The 22,161-nt window shown below is 40.6% G+C and overlaps 1 protein-coding gene across 9 annotated transcripts in view; it reads right to left on the bottom strand.

The window, feature by feature from the left end:
• Positions 1–22,161, bottom strand: part of arhgef4 (Rho guanine nucleotide exchange factor 4) — a 139,621-nt gene that overhangs the window by 116,810 nt on the left and 650 nt on the right. For 6 of the 9 annotated variants that reach the window (XM_088610332.1, XM_088610243.1, XM_088610252.1 and 3 more), the window contains exon 2: positions 12,590–12,619. In XM_088610332.1, coding sequence (XP_088466458.1) covers positions 12,590–12,619 — 30 coding nt within the window. Of the gene's footprint in view, positions 1–952; positions 1,171–12,589; positions 12,620–22,161 lie in introns of those variants that run through there. The other 3 variants (XM_088610276.1, XM_088610306.1, XM_088610324.1) reach the window with 2 other exon arrangements.

Here is a 22,161-nt window from a genome sequence, read left to right as displayed (position 1 = left end):
ACCGCTCTCAATTCCCCACTTTGCCTAGATACACAGCATGCACATTGTGTAGGTGTTGAGACTAGGGGAGGGCAAATAAAAAAAAAACCCATGCAACTCAAAAAGAACATTTCACACAATGTTAGGTGAACAAGAATTCAAAAAAGGAGCCTCCACTGTACACAAGAGTGGCAATGATCTGAATGAGGAGCCCTACACCCATACCATAACAGCAGAAACATACTGTACAGACAAACACATATGGCTTTGAAAACAACATACAGTACAGGAAAAACTGCATCAAACATTAAACACAATTTTATCCATTTGAAACTTGTATTATAAATGTAACTCATGCATGAGCCACAAACTAACCAAAAAAAGAGAGGCCTGCGTGAAAGGAATGCAAGATCTCCTCAGAAAACTGATTTACTGCTTTTTAGGCACAGTGTTGAAAAGCTGAAGCACTGCTGCAAATCCAGACCTGAAGCAGCAAAACTACACTGTTTGGAGGAAAAAAAAAGATAAGTCCTGAAGTTATCAAAAACAGCAGGGTTGGCTGGTGTTGCACTTCATAAACAAGACAAGCCCAGAGCAATACCTCAGTGGTTCAGAAAGCAGAGGTGTCGAAACGTCCTGCTTACAAAATGAAAATATTTTGAGTTTTAACCTCAAGATAAGGAGTCAGTACTCAGACATGTGTTTTAAATTGAATCACTTGGCTTAATCACACCGTCCATTGTAATGCCCATGGTGCTTTCTCAGTTCACCCGGTACACAGAGTGACAGCAATTGACTAAATACCTCAAAGTAGCTTTGATTTACTGACCGCTGTTAGCGACATATCATTTACAGCATTTTACGGGCTTAGTAAGAGACAGTCCTGGCATCCTTCTCAAATGACAGATGAAAACTTTACAGCACGCAGCCCTGGGACTCATCTGTTTATCCAGACGGAAACATCTGAGCTTACCTGAGACATGGTTCAGTTTCAACAGACTCTGCAAGGCATCCTTAACACACACACACATATCATGAGGTCAGTATTATTCCTCCACATTGGAATTCCCAGCTAGAGGACTCTGCAATCCAAACTTCAGTTCATCAGCCCCCAAACTGAAGCAAACACACTGCTATTGGCAAAGAACTAAAACAAAAAAGGGGAAAAATATAAATGAAAGCACAAAGGAAGCCCATCCCCTGAGAGAAAAAAAAGAAAAGAAAAAAAGCAAGTCTATCCAGAAATAATGTGGCAGAGCTGCCTTCTCACTGGAGGCTTCGAGTGGGAGCAGGCCAATCAGGCTTCTGCACAGCCCTTGGGTAACACACCTTCCCCTACCGCCAGTCTCATCTGACAGGTAGAGCCACTGAAAAGTACACCAGCGTCAGGCGTCCACAGGAGGTTTGTCTCCTCAGGGTAAATGACAGGCAAAGGACTACTTGAATAATTTACAAGAAACTACAAAGACAGACTATCTGCCACGCAGGCTTGCGTGGATATTCAGAGAAGAGCAAGGTGACTACACGAGTCAACTTTAGACAGCCTAGGATTCTACAGAAAAAAAACGAATTGCACAGGACTGACAGCAAATACAGTGCCCTCAACAAGTACTCGAACAGTGAAGACAAAATTGCAGTTTTTTTCTGTATACTCAAGAAATTTGGATTTGAGATGAAACGATGACTAAGGGGCAAAAGTACAGGATGTCCTTGTATTTTGGGGTATTGTTGTGCATATATGCTTTAACATTTTCAAATAATATCACTTTTTGTTTTTCCCAACCCCCTCCCCTTTAGGTGAGTATAGTGTATGTATTGGGTCAATTTAACTTTAAGTAAAAGTAGTATGAAACTTAGTATTTGGTTGCAGATCCTTTGCAGGTAGAGCCTGCAACCCATTGACATCACCAAACTCTTGATTTGTTCTTTAGAAATGTTTTGCCAAATCTCTGCTACGGCTGTTTTCAGTTGCTGTTTGTTTTTTGGGGGGTTTCTGACGTCAGTCTCCTTTTCAGCACGTGAAGTGCAAACACGAGAATGACTTGGATAGTCTAAGACTTTCAATATTTTTCCCCTGATGAACCCCATGTTTGTGTTTGCAGTGTGTTTTGGGTCATTGTCTTGCTGCGTGATGAAGCGACGGCCAATGAGTCTGGAGACTTTCTTGTACATAGACAGCCAGACTAGATGTTTCTGTACTTCTCTAAAGCCATTCTGCTGCTACAATCACTAGCTCTATCATCAATAAAGATCAGTTTTACAGGTTCAGAGGCGGCCAGGCATGCCTAAGCCATGACACTACCTCCACAGATGAAGTGGTACTGTTCTGGATCATCTGCAGTTTGCTCATTTCTCAAAATCTTGTCATCACTTTGGTGGAAGTTTATCTTTGTGTTATCTGTCTATAATTAGGGGTGGAGCGGTGGTTCTGTGGCTAAGGATCTGCGCCTGTGGCTGGAAGGTTGCTGGTTCAAATCCTATGGCAGAGGAATCCTATTCCGTTGGGCCCCTGAGCAAGGCCCTTAACCCCAACTGCTCCAGGGGTGCCGTATAAATGGCTGACCCTGTGCTCTGACTCCAAGCTTCTCTCCCTCTCTGTGTGTCTCATGGAGAGCATCATGGGGTATGCGAAAAGACAATTCCTAATGCAAGAAATTGTATAGGGCTAATAAAGTGATCTTATCTTAATTTAACTCGCCTCTGTACTTTTTAGTAAATTGAATTCTGGCCTTTCTTTTTGGTGCTGAGGAGAGGTTTGCATCTTGCACTTCACCGAGTTTGTCTTCACAGCTCTGATAATTGCTTTGTCATCAACTGCAGTTGTCTTCCTTTGGCTGACCTGGTCATTGCCAACTGCTAAGCACACCAGAGATTTCTTTCTTTTCCAGAATATTCCAGATTGTTCATTTGCTATGCCCCATTTCTGTGCTATGATCCTCACTGAATTCTTCTTTTCTTTCATCTTCCAAATTCCCTGCTTTTCTTTCATAGACTTCATAGTCTTCATGTTGGTTTTATGCCCACTGACTCCAAAGTCAGACACCAAAGGGAAGAGCAAAGGCTAAATCCAAAACTACACCTTCACAGCTTTTTTATGTGTGAACAATTAATGCAACAGGAAATACCTCACCAGAAAGGAACACTTAGCAGCTAACTGTCCCAAAACTTACACTCACTTCATATTCATCTTTTCATCTCAAATCCGAATTGCTTGAATGTACAGCAAAAATAGTCATTTTTGACTTCACTTCCCCATTACTTATGGAGGGCACTCTATGTGTATCGGTTCCATGGATGGTACCATCCATCACAAGCAGCGCTATCCAGTTATTTATTTATATTAAAAGTTAAAGATACTTATTCTACACTGCTTAAATTCTCGGGGGTTGGCAAAACCTGCTCCTCTAGAGCCACAATCCAGCAAGGGTGAGTTATGGGCAACTTTTCAATTTGTAAGCATTTGGATGAATTTCAGTTTGACCACTTAGGCAGCTGGTTCATTCAACTAAGTAGTTTAAAGATCACTCAAAGTGCAAATAGCATCCAGTTCCTCTCAAGCAGCACATGGCCACACACACTGAGCCAATTAACATGGGTAAAAATTCAGTCTGACGAAATCACTCAAAACCCATGCGTTCCAACTCTTTACAAACTGTGGATTTAAAAGCGACCTACAACACCTGTGTTGCTTCCTTACATAGCCATTAATTACACAGGCTGCAGATGGTTTATTCTTAAAATGTTTTTAAGCCTTGGTTGGGCTGAAGTTTACCTTGGCAGTGTCTAATTATGTGTTAATATGAGAACATAACACACATGGTCTGAATACATATTTCTACATCACTTACAGATAAAGTCAGAAAGAAACATGTATAACCCTTGTGTGACCTTAACAAGACGAGAGAGATCATTAGCAATTGTCTAATTAAACAAACAGCATTACACTTAATGGATTAGTGATTAGCATTGCTGGAGTTGGAGGGCAATCAATCTTAGATAAAGATGTTTCCTAATTAGGTTAAACACTTTTCTCATCTTAAATAATTGGTAGGGGATATAAATGCTTCTTTAAAGTACAGAAGCCAACATTTTTAATTTGATAAAACTGCTTGGCATAAAGAATTGTGCACAATTGAACTGAAAAGAGCTGTTTTTATATGTAAGAACGTCAGGAAAAAAGCCAACAGATCAAAAATGAAAATGACCCATCTTTGTTGTCTGACATTTGGCACCTTGTGTTGGAAACGCTCAGTTTTGCCAAATCTATTCTGTAACCCAGACATGCTTGCCAAGTGAATGCTAGGCAGTTTGAGCCCAGGGATCACACAAGTGCTGTTCTTTGCAAGAGAACTCAAAGTATTTGCAGCAACAGGCAACTGTTTGGCATCTTTCCTTCACTTATATCAATGAATCATAATGCAGCTATAAAGACCCAAATGGCTATGGATTCATGGAAGCACATGACTTATACCATCAATCAAAACAAGCTCTTCAACTCAAAGTGCTCTAGAGAGGACAGATGAGTGAAGTTGCTCACTGTGAAGTAAGTGCATTTGAATCTCATGCACTCACTGACACCCACTGTGTTTGTCTGGCTCAAGTTACTGATAGATATTGCCTTTGTCTGACACTTCAGTTCATACTATTTCGTCTTTTGCCACACGAGTGCTTATTGTACACAAGCTTTTGTCCATGGTTATCCCATTATTATGAACAAAGAAGTGGTTTGTGCCATCCTTTATGGGGCTTGTGTGTTCTTTTTTGGTTTTATTGTTTCGAAATATTCCTTACAAGAATGGTGGAGTTTAACTGTTGTACTGCTCTTGTGGTTTGGATAAGGACTCCCACTGCACAGGCTGCAGCTGGTTTACTCTGAAAACATTTTCAAACTTTGGTTGGCCTGGGGTTCACATAGGCAGGATAGCTGCATTTTCAAAAGCCACATTGTCTCGGCGTGGAAATCATGCAAGGTCTGTGCATTTAAACACAAGAGACCACTGCCTGTCAAAGCAAACATTGATCTTTAATCCTCTTTCATCTAATGACATTTATTTCTCTATTTTCTCTTGATCATTCGTTTTGCCAATATTGTGACATTATACAGTAATAGAAATGTTCCTTTATTTCTACTCTTTGTCTTTTTTTCTAGATTTTGAACAATTTAAACATAGGGATCCAACCATAAACATGTGGCATTCAAATGTCTTTAAGAGATAACAGCATGACAATTAAGAACTGCATTAACAACCATTAATATAAATAAAAATAAATACTTTGCCTTTAAATATGTATTCAGTTCATTTCACTTGAAGGCATATTTATTCTTAATCACACAGTGCTGTAGAGCCTCTGTTCTTTTTAATAAATTAAAGCAACTACCAATGCCTCACATTCGTGCCAAATGTTTTATAAAAAGAACAAAGTTTTTGTTGTAATTACTTATGAGCACCTCAGGGGTGAGGAGAACCAGGGCCTCCAACACTTGCCTTGATTGCCTTTTTTCAGAACCTGAAGAGAATTTCTTTTCATTTTTCAACGTTTTTTTATCGTGCAAGCAAGCTGAGCGCTATGATCACAGCCTTAAATGTGGTAAAACGCACGTGGAGACCAAACAATTCTTTCATGCCACACAAAAAGTCTTATTGCCTGGAGCCTTGCTGTAAAAAAAAAAAAAAACTTGCTAGGCTGTCAAGCTAGAGAAAAGGGTAAAAACTAGCCTTTGTGTACTCTCTGAACAGTTGCACTGCTGGGAAGAGCTTACATAACTCCGCCGTGCGGCGAGAGACAGACGGAGCTAGGAAACAGGCATCCAAACAAAAGATCCTCATGCTTCCCTGGAACCTTCAAGGACTCCAGAGAAAATGCCCGTTGTGGTGCAGTCTAGTTAAGAGTGCTCCAAATTTTCCTACATTTGACACCTGTCTGCATTCCAAAAGCCAGGTTCACCCGTTTTGATTCCAGCTATTTAACAAAACAATAAACAATAGTCGCTTGCGTACCATTTTTTCCCCTTCTCATTTTGTAATTACGGGCAGCACATGCAACAGGGACTTGGCTGGTGTGTAAATAGACTCAACTAGCACAAAACAGTTTAGCAACATAGGGGAGGTCACAAACTCACTCGCTTCATTCACCTGCTAGTAGTTAAAGTGAAACGAAAATCCTTACAAAGTGGGCTTTATCCCACTGATCTGCCTTCATGCATTTAAAAGCACAAAATGCTCAATGGACAGCAAAAAAAAAGATCATTACGATGCACAGTCAGTACATTTCCTTTGCCATTTACACACCCAACACACCGAGGTGATTTTCACACCAGCTTACACAAGACTGAACACAGCTCCAGAGCCAGAATGGCGATGGCTCATGTCATTACAGGTTCTTCACTTTCTCAATCAAAGCAAAACCAGCTGTCATAAGCACGGATCAAATCTAAATTTCTACCTGCCCCCCCCCCCAACAAACTGCAAATCCAAAATGTGTCATTCAAGGGTGTGTCGAAGTTCTGATTTTATACATGTATGAGTCACAGCAATAGAAGAGCAATAGGGGCAAACCATTCATCCATTTTCTAAACCAACTTATCCAGTACAGATTCCCAGGGGATGCCGGAGCCCAGCCCAGCAAGCAACAGGCACAAGGCAGGATACAACCTGGACCAGATACCAGTACATCACAGGGTGGACGCAGACACAAACACATTTACACCTGGGCCAATTTTCCCAGAAGCCAATTAACCTACCAGCCTTTGGACTGTGGGAGGAAACTGGAGGATCTGGAAGAAACCCATGCAAACACATGGAGAACACGCAAACTAGTAATTGAACCCAGGACTGCAGCACTACAAGGCAGCAAGGCAACTAGTGCACTTTGCCCATGGGCAGCACACTTTTCAGAGCACAACTGTTTCTTTCAGCAAAAGATACAGGGCAATGGAGTTTATGCCAAATTGATGGTAACATATACACCATATAGTTAATGTGTTGCTGGAAAAGGAAAGCCTGTGCAACCATCCAGCTGCAGTCACTGCTTCATGCTAAGAGTGTGGTGTGGAGTCTGAGTCTCACCAGCGGGTACAGTGCACAAGATAATAATAATAATAATAATAATAATAATAATAATAATAATAATAATAATAGCTTACACTTATATAGCGCTTTTCTGGCCACTCCACTCAAAGCTTTACAGGTAATGGGGACTCCCCTCCACCACCACCAATGTGCAGCATCCACCTGGATGATGCGACGGCAGCCATAGTGCGCCACAATGCTCACCACACATCAGCTATCAGTGGGGAGGAGAGCAGAGTAATGAAGCCAATTCACAGAGGGGGGATTATTAGGAGGCCATGATTGGTAAGGGCCAATGGGAAATTTGGCCAGGATACCGGGGTTACACCCCTACTCTTTTCGAGAAACGCCCTGGGATTTTTAATGACCACAGAGAGTGAGGACCTCGGTTTTACGTCTCATCCGAAGGACGGCGCCTGTTTACAGTATAGTGTCCCCGTCACTATACTGGGGCATTAGGACCTACATGGACCTCAGGGTGAGCGCCCCCTGCTGATCTCACTAACACCTCTTCCAGCAGCAACCTTAGTTTTTCCCAGGAGGTCTCTCATCCAGGTACTGACCAGGCTCACACCTGCTTAGCTTCAGTGGGCTGCCAGTTGTGAGTTGCAGGGTGATATGGCTGCTGGCCAATGCTGGCCAACTACAAGATGGAAGCACACCCTGAGGGGCACAGGTCCGTTGCAAGACGCGCACTCACTCACTCACATGAGAGACTGCAGAGATGCTGGTTTACCTGGACAGCATGTGTTAGGACTGGGGGAAGAAACCGGAGCACTCACAGAAAACACACACAGACCAGGGGACCAGGGCAGGCACCCCAGTCCACAGCAGAGCCCGTTGACCAAGAGCTATGAGCGGCAGGAGCACTAACTTTTGTTCAGACATGAAGGTGGTTCCCTCAGGTCTGACGCTGAAGCAGTGTTGATGCAATAACCGAAATAAAACATTGTACTTTGTAAAAAGAAAAAACTCTATTCAGTTGATTCATACACTGGATATTACACCCATGAGCAAATCTAACATGCTTTGCTTTCAATAACTTTTTGCAAGATGTTTTCCTTGGTTTACCTCCCAGATAACTACTGTACATGAATCTGCTACATTAGACACAATGGTACTGAAGGACAAACGCCTGCAGTCTACCATCTATCCTTACTGTACCCCCATCTGCTGGGAGTGGGAATGTCTGGGGCTCTGATTTGTCAAGAAGCACTACAAGCTGGGACATGCAGTTGACTGGGAAGGGAGGGGCAGTCTTACAGGTAGAAGCAGGCATCGAGTTTCAAGCCAAGGGAGTGCACACCTGTGAGGAAAATGTGTGTAAAAAAGAAAGAAGATAGCCTTGGACAAATAAATATGGCAGCACTGCAATCACCACATCCAAATACGGACATTTTCAGGGCTATATTTTTTATTCATAAGATATGTCATCCTAAAGTACGTATTGTTTTTGTTTCATCAGCAATCCACTTTTGAATATCCATACAGTTTCTTATATTGATAGACAGGAACCTTGGGACTGTTTCAGATCATCACCCCTTCTCAAGCTAGACAGCACTGAGTCCCCCCTGCGGCAGGAACCCTTGTCTTCTGTGGCAGACGTCTTCACAGATGCTTCTGGGAAGCATCTATGTGTGGCTCTGCATTCAGAGTTGATGTCGATCAAACCTTGCACTTGTTACACTTACATTAAAAGTAGGGTATGATCACTCTAAAACTAGCTGAACAAGAGCTGGATCCTTCACGTGCTCCAACCCTTTAAGAACAAAAAAGGTAGACAGGCAATAATTGTCTGTCTCATTCTGGTCCAGCTACATCTGTTACACTTCCTTGACAATCAGCTTGGTTTAACAATCGGAACTATAATTCATTATTATCTGACAGCTCTTTTTTCTTGTCCCCTTCAGGCACAGTCTCCTTCCTTGTCTCTTCATAAGTAACTGCAAACAACCATGATGTTGAGATTCTTCACCTTTTAAAATCAAATGAAAAATGTTGCAATACAGGGTACACTCCCATGACCACACTATTTTCAAAACAAGTATTTTACAAAAGCAGTATTTAAGCACAGACATCTAAGAGGTGTTTGTTGACCAGAATTCTAGTAGGCTGGTAAAACAGCTGCTAAAACAGCAAGGCTATAAAACTCCACTGCAATTCATGTTTTGATTTTTTAAAAATATTATCTCATAAATATGGTTGAATTCTTAGATTATTTTTCATCTTCTTGCTCAAGCTGTTGAGCTATTACAAAACAAATAACTATTTGAGCTGCCTTTTAATAACTGTACTGGAAACCCATATTTATGAAAGGTTTTCATCGAATAGAATTCCAGCAAATAATTATCAAAGCACAAAAAACAGCAAAAGAAACAGAGGAACATAATAAAACCTCCATTGACCAATGTTTTCAAACTTAGGCTTATGGCTTCTTCAAAAACGTATTCCTTGACAATGTTCCATGCAAAGAAATTGCTTCCAGAATCTCCACACATAAACAGCCATCACTACACTACGGTCAAGTAAAAAAACCTACTGCAACCCATCAATGGTCCATAGTAACAGTCTGAAATTAGAAGTCATAAAAAAGTTGGAAAATGGCACATTTGAATACATGGAAGTGCTTTAACGATCATCCACAAGCCTTTGGGTTTATTCAGACTTGCTCTCAGATAGGTACACCAAAACCTCAGGGCCCACAGTCAACCCCTACGCAAGGAACTAAGTACCCAATTGGGTTCAAGGAAATCTGGAAAGAAAGTAGAAAGAAAAGACCTGTCTACTTGAGAGACCTGGCACCACACTATCTCACAGAGAGTCACATAGGGTTTTTACAGTCCACTCTCACTGGACTGCTCATGTGATGAGAGGTCATTTGCCTTCCCCCGAGACTTTTAGAAGCAAGTTCCATCATCCTTTTTCCTCCCATCTCCCAGTTATAGAGCAGAAAACAGACGATGGAAAGGGGGAGTTACCTTAGACTAGAATGAAGTCATTAGAGGGATCCCAATGTAATAATTGCTAGGACGGCAAATTTTCCTTATCTACATCCATTTTCTATAATCTGGATAGTCCATACGCTTTTTAGATTTGCAGGTGCAGTATCAATATACTGTAGATGGAGATGCAAACATCATGAAAAGAACAAGCGATACAACAGGGTGGAGACAAAATTCAGCACTGGACTAACATCTGGCAACTTAAATATAATGTGAATAAGGCAAAGTACTGCATACAGGAAGCAAGATCGAGAATATAAAATATCATATTTGTAGAAAAAACAATGCACGAGAAAGATCTAGATGTTTATGGTGCCTTTTGTTTGATCTGAAAGTGAAGAGGTAAAAAGACCAACAGTATACATGGCTATATCATTAAGAGTGTAGAACGTAAATCAAGAAGTCATGTTAAACTAAATTCATTAGTTTGATCCATGGCAGAACATTTCTTCAGTTGTGGACACCATACTAGAAGAAAGACATTGCTGCTCTAGCAGCGATACAAGGAGAGCAACTAATCATCTTTCTGGTCTAATGGAAATGAAGCTTTTTAAGCTGATTTAGTGGGATACTTTCCAGAAATGGCTTGATAGAAGTCTTGGATCATTAAACTACTGGCAACCAGAGAAGCAAGGTGGACCAACGGGCCCGTTATCTGTAACTGTTCTTATAATTACAAAAAGGGAGATTCACAGCTTGGTGCAGGAGACTTTGAATACAAGCAGCAGACACACAAAGAGCCTAATAATTAGACACACCGCCCAATATTAAGACATCAATGGAAGGAAATGCTACCAGAGATGCATCTGCACACAAGTACAGTACAGAACCGGACCTCAGCCATTACTACTGTGAAGTACTGCTGCTTTATCTTAATTAACCAGAGTTTGCAGGAGACTAAAGCCTGTTGTATCTCTAGACATAAATACTTCATTTTTTCTTTGGAAAAGACTTTAGGCCAGGTAGGCCAGGTGCAATAGAGTCAAGAGGGTCTTTGCTAAGATAAGAGACCCTGCAGCGGTTTACCAAACATGTTGTGACAATAATAATTCAATAAATTAATCTGATAGATGGAATCAATGCTAAGGAGATCATTCTTGGTCTTCTGCTTGAAGACACTGGCAAATACTTGCTGCATTTACTGCCTGTCAAAAAGCAACTGAGCTACAGGTATAGCACCTGCTAACGTGAAAAAAAAAAACTTTGTCGACTAACAAAAAAGATGTTCTCTGCAATTAAGTTACCCAATTCTTCCGGCTTCATAATTGTTCTGCATTTCAGGCCTCTGCGAAGTCCTCATGTGATTCACAGTAAATAAACAGGCTAGAACATGTAGTTAATCCCACAAAGAATTCTGAACAACAGGCAATGGGGAACTATACCCAAACAGAATGCTGCATCGCACACTACACTGCACTGACACCACCGGTTTGTCCAGATTTTTCTGCAGAGGTGACAAATCTGTTTTTCCCCTAAGGTTTCCCTGAGATCCATATAATTATCTCGATTTCATTCTTCCCCCATCTCAACTTTTAACCTAAATGGAAACCACAAATCACCTAGCAAACATTTAATGATGTACTGTATTTACCAGGAATTTTTAAGCTGTACTTTCTTAAATGTGAAATTTGCAAACATTTTTGAGGATACTTTAATCTAGTGTTTTTAAAACCGTTCATTGTCTCCACACAAATTGTGATGTTTTTGCCATCTATCCTGCCGGGCGGTTGACGTTTTGATTACGTCTGAATGACGTGAAGCCTTGAGACGTGTTTTTCCTAGTAATGTAAATCTGAACAAACATTCTCCCTGGGGGCCTTCTGCACCTGTGGGCTGTGAGAGGGAGCAGAAATGTCGGGCAGTGAGTACTCATATAGAAACTTCACTTTTTGGGAAGAGATACAAAAATACAATGACTGGGAACTGAATAGAGCAGGTATTTCCCTTTTTCAGACACCCTGTAATTGATGTGCTGACTTTGAAAACAGGTAATTGTTGATGTTTTTGCATCTGTGTTTCTGGATTTTTATATATATAGTCCTACCTGCACACCCTAGGAGCCTGAGTTAACACATGTTGCTTATCTTGTTACCCTTTTTATATTCAAACTTAAGGGGAAATGCATTTAAATAATTTACGATATTAATATCTCTTCAGCTCAGGATAGAACATCTAGTAACTGAAAGGCTGAATGTTCAAACTCCAGGAGAGACACCCCTATTGCATCCTTCAACAAAGTACTTCACATGAATTGTACCAGGGAAACACCAGCTGTATAAATGGAGGCAAAATTAAGTGAATTTAGATGAAAGAATCCAACAAATAATGTATTATTTTCTACAGAATATCATTGGTAGTATGCTCTGAAAAGCACCCGTGTGCCTTGTATTGAATTGTTTCCTTTTCACAGAAAAGCTCTTCTACTGAAGAGACTGCTGATAAATAAGGCTACGTACAAGATGTGACAAATCCCCAAGTCACACAAGAGCGCAGACAGCTTGAAAATATAAAAAAAGAGGAAAGAAAAAATATTCTTACCTTTCTGCAACTGGGGGAACATCTTAATCTCTGTCAAAAAGAAACAAAGACCAAAGTTGGAGACAGATTGCAAGAAATTGTTTCAAGGTGCGTTTGCATGGAAGTTTCTCTCTAATCCCCTTGTCGACAAAGGAAGCTTCTTCTTTTAATGGAAACCAACAGGGAAAGCTCTGTTAATACAGAGCTGACATGTTTGGGTCTCTTAAGCACAGGTGAGCTACTGCCTCTTAACCGGAATAAGAACGCCTCTCTGTGGCAGTTAGAGACAGACCTAGGCTTTACAAAAGTGGATAAAATGTAAATATATGAATCAATGTACATTATTGTCTTTTATTTCTTATGTCTTTCATTACAAACTACAGCTAGATTTTTGAAATATTGGAGAAATGGTGAAACAGTTGTAGGATTCAAAGCCCCTTTCTATTACCCTGCTCTGGGAAAGTTTTGAAACACAGGTGGGAAATGTTAAAGGTTAGAAAAGTAAAAGGGATTGAAGAGAAATCACTTTGTTGTAACTTCCATGTAAATGAAGGCAGGATTTCCTGAACGCTACCGATTTCCCTTTCGCTTGTAAAACATTCGTTTGATCTACCTGCCTTCCGTGCTGAGCAGCTCTGGAAGATGACCTCGCAGAAGGGTGGCAGGTTAATACAACCAGGCTAATAAAGCCCTGGCGACTCAGTGATGTTGCAACACGACGGCCCCTCAGCCAGCAGCAGCTGGTAGTCTGGAGGATTAGGCTTTCACAGCGAGAACGTTTCAGGCAGGACTGAAGCTGGGATTCAGATGAGAGACCCTCAGGGCAGTATTAACCTCAGCAGAGTCGCCATTGAGTCACCTCAGTAAAATATAATCCACCGTCGGCTCAAGCTTGCTTTTTAACCACTTGGACCTGACTGCGGTATTACCAAAGTGCTTGGGCAGGGGAAACTTTAACTCTTTCTTTCAGGTAAATTAACAGGATATGTATGTGCAGTATCTAACACTGCTGCCGTGAGCACTTGGGCCCTGGGTTCAGTACCAGATCTGCGTGGCGTTTGTATTTCCGCCCCGTGTTCACACGAGTGTACTCCGGGTACACACACTGGTGTGAGTGTATGTGCGTCTGTACTGTATGTGCTCATCCGTTGCTTGCCAGGATAGGCTCCTGGATAGGCTCCCCTGCGTCCCTATACTGGATACGACTGTTAACAAATGGATTGAGGGACCTGTTATTGGAATGAATATTAATTGACCGTTGCTATTTCTGAAAACATAAGAAGAACCATCCAGTTCCTCTTTTGTGGATTTAAATTCAAAGTTAGCAGCTACAGACTCCTGCTTCAGCCTTATTTGTGCATGGCTAACACACACCATAAGCCTGAAAGGGTGCTTTTCTAAAACCTGCTACACTCTATACTGTATATTATTTCACCTGTGAGGGACTTTTGAGGATAAGCCAATAAAGTGATTTGTACTATCACTTGTAGTGGTGGGTGTATATCATTTGCTGACCATTTAATACCTGACTTTTATACAAGAGTGTATTTACAGATTGGTTTGGAGTAACCAGGCTCTTGTTTTTTCAAGATAGCAATAATACTCACTGACAATCACACGTCTTCCCATAGTGATACAAAACACTTATCGTCTGTTCAGCATTGTGAACCCAAGAGGACATCAGCAGATGGCGCAGTGGTGCAGTGGCTAGCACTACTGCCTCACAGTGCTAGGGCTCTGGGTTGAGTTCTGGACTTGGGGTGTTATTTGTATGGAGTTTGTATTGTAGAGTGGGTTGCCTCCCACAGTCAAAAACATGCTGGTACATTAATTGGCTTCTGGGAAAATGACCCTGGTGTGAGTGTGTGTGTGCATGTCCTGCAATGGACAGGCATTCCATCCACTGTGTATTTTTCCTTGTGCCCATTGCTTGCTGGGATAGGCTCCAGTTCCCTAGTGACCCTGAATTGGAAGAACATCATCATCCATGCAATAGAATCACCTACAATCAACCAAAGGTCATATCTAAGTTTTGGGAAAGTGATTAAGGTTACCCACTTCAACATAATTATAATATCTTTAATATAACACTCATCACTTCTGTGAATACATTGCGCACAAAAGCAGTGAGGGGCAGTGTGAGTCTTCAACATGACAACACACACCTACAAATGGTGAGGGCTACAGTTCTGTGCACTGATGATCCGGATTTTGAAGGGGTGGTCTGCACACAATACTGATCCCGTATGGTTCTTCTCTGTGGGGTTGAATGAAGTAAGCTCTCGGAGATCAAAATCTGATGACAATGAGGTCCGATAATTGGTGAAAGCATGGCTCTGGACTAATCAGCATCACTGAATTACAGGTGTGTCTAAACTAATAGTTGATTTTGTTGAAAATGGCTTTAATAGACGGAGCCATTAAAAGAATGCGAGATACTGGTACAGTATATGCAAATGTGGAGGACCTCTTCCATAGACAAGCTTGAAATTATCACGTCAGTTACAGTGCACTTGTGTACAGTATGTCATCTGGACAGGCCTGGAAGCCAAAACAATGCCTGCAGCCTTGCAGGATGCTGATAGCAATCTTCAAGCAGGAAGAAGGTTATTTTCTTTGCGGTGGCCGTCTCCAGAGAACTGGAGTAAAGGTGTCAGCGAACATAATCCTCAGGGAGACACCTGCAACATGACTTTGCATGCCCGGCCAGTGTCGAACACAAGTGAGAACAACATCCTCACAGTGGCATGATTTCCCCAAGCACTGCACATAGGCCAGTCAAGCCTTTTACACAAGCACAAAGGGCAGCACACCTCTGACAGCTGTCGTTGCTCCACGGGCGTGACCTCTCGAGTGGTCCACGCTCTGGTCTGATCAGGGGTCCTTGTTATCCATGCCCCAGCTCTTGCCAGCTGCATTCCAAAGACGCTTTCCGGGTCTTTCACTGGGACCCATCAGCACTGCAGCAAGACTAAAACCGCAGAACCTCTGGCACATGGATGTAGATGCGCAACCATCATCTCTGGAGGTGCAACCTTACAAATATGCACCATCCATTTCATTTCGTTAATCAGGAGGGGATGGAGAAACCCAAGACAACAGGAGTCTTTATCTAGTCATATTTCAACCTTTTCATAATATCGCATTCGAACATTAATTTGTTTGTGGGGCGTAACTTGTAACGCTGCTCTGAAGAGGTGAAAAGGATCCAATGCAGACGCAGGAGTTGTAGGGAGGTAAGTAAGCGAACAAACCGAAACTAGGAGCTGAATCGTAGTCAGAAGGAGTAAGGTAGGTCAAAATCCGGTAAAGACACTGGTGGTGAACAATCCAAAACGTGAGACAGAATCGAGGTCGAAAAGAGAGCGGTAGTAATTCCGGTATAGACACTGATAATAAACAATCCGAGGGGCAAGGCGAGATCCGTAGTCCGAAGGCAAAAAGGTGAAGTCCAAAATTCCAGGAAGGCAAAAAGGTACAGAAACGCTAGGTAGAGCTTACGAGAAGTTAACTCAATACCGAGCAATGGGAATCAGGTTAGAATGGTATAAATAACCCGGCGTGCCGCACGGTAGAGCAATTGCAGGTGTGTTAACTCGTGTGGCGGCGCTTGTTAATAATAACCCGCTGCTGGTACTGATTAGCTCGCTTACGAGTCTCTGCTGGCTGGCGGTCGTGACATAACTAATGTTTAGGGGACTAAATTGCATTTTTAAAGTTTTTCTGATATACAGTACATCAATACATTAATCCACCTGTTTAACTTCAAATTATGACACTGTCTGAGCAACAGAAATGTGCTGCATGCATTTCAGCTCACCTCTTTAGAATGAAAATGGTTAAAGGTCACAGCCTTCACGGCAGACATAACATCACTTTATTAACCCTTTACAATTTCTTGCATTAGGAATTATCTTTTCGCATACCCCAGCTTGCTCTCCATGAGACACACAGACAGGGAGAGAGCCTGGGGTCAGAGCGCAGGGTCTGCCATTGTACGGCACCCCTGGAGCAGTTGGGGTTAAGGGCCTTGCTCAGGAGCCCAACGGATTAGGATTCCTCTGCCGGCTGTGGGATTTGAACCGGCGACCTTCCAGCCACAGGTGCAGATCCTTAGTCACAGAGCCACTGCTCCACCCCAGACATGTACACACAGGTAAGAATTATAGCCCCGATATCCTAATGCATACATTAAGAGTTAAAGAGAAAGGAAAATGCATGAGTGGCTCAACAGATAAGCACAGGTTGGAGCCTTACAGAATAGATGCAGTGGTTTGAGTCTGTCATTTGAATTCCCTAAGCTGTGGAGATCAGGGGGTTGAGTCAGTTGGGATGTTGTCAGCTTGCTGCGTATCAGGTTTTCCTAGGATTTGTTGTCCACCTGTAAGTTTTCAGTTCTGGATTAAGCAAAGAGTTGCAAACACTTATAAATTAAATTTAATGTTCAAGTTTTAATAGCATGACATACATGTAACACAGCTGTACTGTAGATTTATTGGAGGTTAGTAACAAAACCCTTATACTGACCATACCCTGAATAAAATTCCTATATTGTATATTTATGAACTGTTCAAACAAACATTAATAGCATGGTGATAAGAGGTATATAAATAACCCAGTGTTGTCAATGAGAGCCAGAGTACTGGACTGTGCGTACTGTCAGTGTGTAGCTGCCAAGACGAGCAATCCAGGGAATGCTCATCATGATTTGAAAACGCTGAAGATGCTCATTGAAACGAAAGGTCAGTGACCAAATTGGGAGGACATACAGTATAACCCAGGAATACAGTAAGGTGACACTGAACACTAACTTAATTCTAAATAAAAAATAGCTAGATAAATGAATAAATGCTAAAGTTTTTCATCAAATCACAATGCAACAAAACAAAACTCTTCTGACTTTTCATTTTCATGTAAACCTTATCAGGACTTATTAGCATGATACAGCTAATTTCCCTTTCCTCTAATGTTGTGATTGGAGAAATAGCCAATTAATATTCATACCCAAAAATCATGGCAACAGTTACCCTTAATTCCCACCCAAACAACATTCTAAAATACATAAATATGTCTGTATCACTAGTCTTAGCTGGCTGTCATGCTAATGAACCATAATAATGGAAAAGCTGGTCTTTGTAGTTAATTATTAATTCCCAAATTAAACTGGAAAAGTGTTTGTTCCAAGTTGCATTTGAAGCAGGATCTGGAAAGAAGTTTGTGGCTGTATTTCAATTTTTCATATTAACTACTACTATGAAATTGATTTAAGATCTAGGTCTAGATCTTAAGGTAAATACATCATACAAAAGGTATAGTTAAACCTATATTTACATGTAAATGTTTACATTGTTTACTACCTCTATTGTCTGGCTAAGACTTTCCAACTGAATGCATCTCCCACACCCATTCAGTCTGCATTCTCCTCATTCTCCAGTACAGACAGCTCAATATCAGCAATAATTCCACTTGGTCATGGAGCCCTATTTAGGATCTCTCCAGGGTAGAGATTCTGTCACTGATGCTTTCTAAAGCTGGCCTCTATGGTAACTGGCAACCTCACTCAATACTGCTCTTAGCTAGTAGGCATTTGGGACAGAACACAAGGCCATCTTCATACAGAAATACAGTGCAGTGTCACCACAGCACTACTTACTAATAAAGCTAGCAATACACAAAGATCATCTAAATTATCAGTGTGTAGAAATCTTATTCTTAGCAGTCAGGTGCTATAAGAACAAAACTATGCTGTTGATTACAGAGTATGATAAATTACAGTTTACTGTACAGTTTTTCAATGCATTGCAAAAGTATTCAGAACCTTACACAGCTTTCACATTTTGAGGCCTTAAAGCTTGTAGTCATGACACCTTAAAGAAGCAATTAATATTTGTTGTATACACAATCTGCACAACATGTTCAAAGCAAAAAACACAAAAGAAAAGTAAATGGATATGAAAGAAAAATGGAAAAGTTAGTTATCAATACCTTCGCTGTGGAAAATCTATGTGAATGTACAAAATTACTTCAATGAGCCACACAATTAGTTGAGTGGCTTCTGTGTGTAATAATTGTGGTTCACATGATGTTAGAAAAACTACATCTATAACTGTAAGGTCCTTACTCAGGTAGTGCATTAAAAGCAAAGATTCAACCCTGAAGATCAAGGAGCATTCAAAACAACTCATAGATAAAGCTGAATAATTGCACAGACCAGGAAAAGGATATAAAACATTTCCAAGATCCTTATTATCTTTTGGAGAATGGGGAAGATGATCATTAAGACACCTACACCATGCCTAGAACAGGCTGTCCCTCTAAATTGAGCAGGCAGACAGGAAGGAAACTGGTTAGGGATGCCACTTTGAGGCCAAGAGCAAATTTGGAAGAGCTACAGAGTTCAATAGCTGAAAAGGGAGAAAATGTCCAAGATTCAATAAGATCTCAGTCATTTCACAAAGCTGACATGTATTGCAGACTGGGAAATACATCTAAAAATCCTCCTGACGTTATCACTTAAGCGATACTGCAAATGGTTTTGTGGTTAGACAAGACAAAATTGGGATATTTTCATCTAAATGCAAAGTGTTACATCATTCGTAAATCTAACATAGCATCATTCAGTCAACACCATCCCTACTGTCAAGCATGGTGGTGGCAGCATTAAGTTTTAGTTCTGCTTCTCATCATTAAGGACTGGAACACTTGCCAGCACTAATGGGAACGCAGATTCAGCAAAGTACTGGCAAATCTTCTAGAAAAACATGCTTCAGTCTCAACACTGAGACAAAAATTCACCTTTTATCTATTTTCCAAAGCACAGCCATAAAAAAGGTCAGAATATGTTTTCAAGACACTGTATATGTATACGATTGCTAAATTGCAATATGTTAAAGATATGCATGTAATGGTGAACTTTATCATGTTTTTGGCAGATACTGTTCATTCCATTGCTTAGAAAACCTTAAATCCTCCTTTAGCATGTGCACTCGAGAACTTGCTGTTAGCTGTGCTTTTAATCTCTCTGGCATGTCTTGCTTTATTTATAAGATCATTCAAGAGGCTGCCTTTGCATCAAATCTTTTAGACTGAAACAGCAACACTAAGTGTCTTTTTAGGATCGATTAGAAGATGTGAGGATAGTCACTAACTCGATCGCATCACCTCTATAATTATCTTCTTATAAGATGTTTTTAAAAATAAATTTAACACACCTACCTCATAAACCCAGAGAGATCTATAGGAGTCGCTTTTGAGTGCTCAGGACCAAATCCTCCCCTATTTAAAACAATTTGACACCTGCATCAAACCCTCTTATGTTTCTAGAAATACCATGTATATGCAGCCCACGATCACGACAGTGATGTACTGTATGAAGGCCAGGAGAGTCTAAGGCTAATGAACTTTGCAGATCCCTCCTGGACACATACTGACTCCTGAATTCCTCTGGGCTACGTTTAAACTCACTGACTGCTGGTGCAACTCCAACGCCTTCACATGAAATAGTCTGTTTGGAAAAAGAGCATTCTGATCTACACTTTACACTCACAGGCGACATTTGCTACATCACTTGTGAGCAAACAGACATTTTACAAATGTTCCTGCTTTTGACCCTAAACAAAATGAACTAATTGTAAAATAAAAAGTTCTCTGGTGAGGTGGCCAGTGAGAAATCTCTCTGAAACAACAACAAGAGGTTTCGAAAAGGGCAGTCTTAAATAAATGCAACCAACCACGCACTCAATTTATTGACGATTTATGCAAGTGCATTTAACCACGCTTCACTTCAGAGTAATACAACTTACTCCAGAACCAGAATAAAACAGATCAGGTGAAATAATTTACTCACACGCATATAAAGTCACTTTTATGGCACTGCAGAAAGACTCACTGCTGTGCCAGACTTCAACTCTACTGGGACAGCAGACTTGTGAAAAAACTCAAATGGAAAGAAGCCTGCATTTTTTAAATTGTGTGTTCCTTCGTTTCAGCCAAATGGTATGTTTAGATTTGTCCTGCTGAAATTTTAGGAGTCTTTAAACAATCTGTATACCTTTCACGAAGCATGGATTTTGGAAGAAACGAGATTTCAGCATGACACAACAATAATAGCATTCTGTTTATGGCCTGTGCTCACCAGAGTAAACATACCTACTGTTTGTATAATACAGACCTAAACATCTCATCTGTCATAACTCTTGCTTGCTTGTTGAGTTAAACTCTAGACACAATATAAGAGTTCCCATTTAAAGAAACACCTTACAAATTGTTTCTTCAGTTCTGTACATGTTTAGTTTATTCTGTTGTTAAAACAATTTTTCCAAAAAATACATTTTAAAGACTCATTCAAAATTCAGACTTTTATATTAAAAATCTAAGTTTTAGTGGCTTAAGAGTTTATTTGTATCTTTATGAATATTAAACTTTTTAGAAGAGTTTATGATAGGGAGATCACTAAATGAACTTAAAATGGAAAGTCACCATCGGTAAAGGAATGTACAAAATGATTTGATTATTATCATGGCTAACTGAAGGTTTATTCCATTGTAATCATCCAGAGTTTAAGCATGCATTGCATTGTCCATTAAAAATAACGCTTTTCAATATAAAAACAGTCAATTAATTCTGGTCGTCCTGTTTAAAGATAATCCATAGGGGGCAACTTGTGGCTATCACATGTAGTTAGCTACCAGGAATGTGCACTGATCACATGCAGAATCTCAAATTGCCTGTGCACCTATAAAATAATAACATCACTCATGCACAGCCTTAGAATGTAAGCCAAAGGAGTTTCCATAGAAACCTTTTATGCTTCTGAATACCAAGCACTTTGGAAAAGAGAAGTGGATTCACAAGCATAAACTACTGTAACTGAGAACAGCTCACTCAGTTTCCCATTGTTAGTTAAAAGCTCTTCTAGAATTTTATAGACCCCTATTACATACACTACATTGCTTTGTACCAAGCAACATGGAACTGAAGGGTTTGTAACCAAATCTGCCAAATGACCAGCCAAACATTTAGCTAAGAGAAAAACACTTAGCTGCAGTATAAGAGGCTATAAGGTAATAAAATGAAAATCGGTTTTATGTCTCTATTGTACAGGAAACACCATTTTGTGATATAGTGTGTTGATTAAAATGTTAATGATATGCCTATGGATTAATTCTATAGAAACTTCTTCCTGCCTTGAGAAAGAGTAAAATGCATATGTTGTGTAGCGACACTTAACGTTGCAATATACAGTATGTGCATTAGGCTTGTCAGTATCGAAAGGGTTAAATGATGCTGTCAGCCTTTCCAACTAACCGATGCAAACCTCCTGTTCAATACTAACCCTGAACTGCTCTTCAAAGAAAAACAAGCTTTCTGGCTCTCTTAAGAAGTGGTTCATTTCAGCACTGTGTGTATTTGCCAGGGCTGTTTGGCAGGGTAAGTTTTACCAACTATAAATCAAGTTATATTTTGTCTAGGCAATGGGTGTCCTTTGATTTCACAAAGGGGCTGCAACGCAGTACAAACACGGTACAAGCTCAAGCGAAACAGTTACAAACGCCGTAAGTAGACAAATACTGTCCGTGTAGTACTGTTGTCTG

Source organism: Lepisosteus platostomus, chromosome 2 (assembly GCF_059453375.1).
Source record: "Lepisosteus platostomus isolate fLepPlt1 chromosome 2, fLepPlt1.hap1, whole genome shotgun sequence".
NCBI classification, from domain to species: domain Eukaryota; kingdom Metazoa; phylum Chordata; class Actinopteri; order Semionotiformes; family Lepisosteidae; genus Lepisosteus; species Lepisosteus platostomus.
The sequence above is the reverse complement of the archived record's forward strand: the minus strand, read 5'-3'. Positions and strand labels throughout refer to the sequence as shown.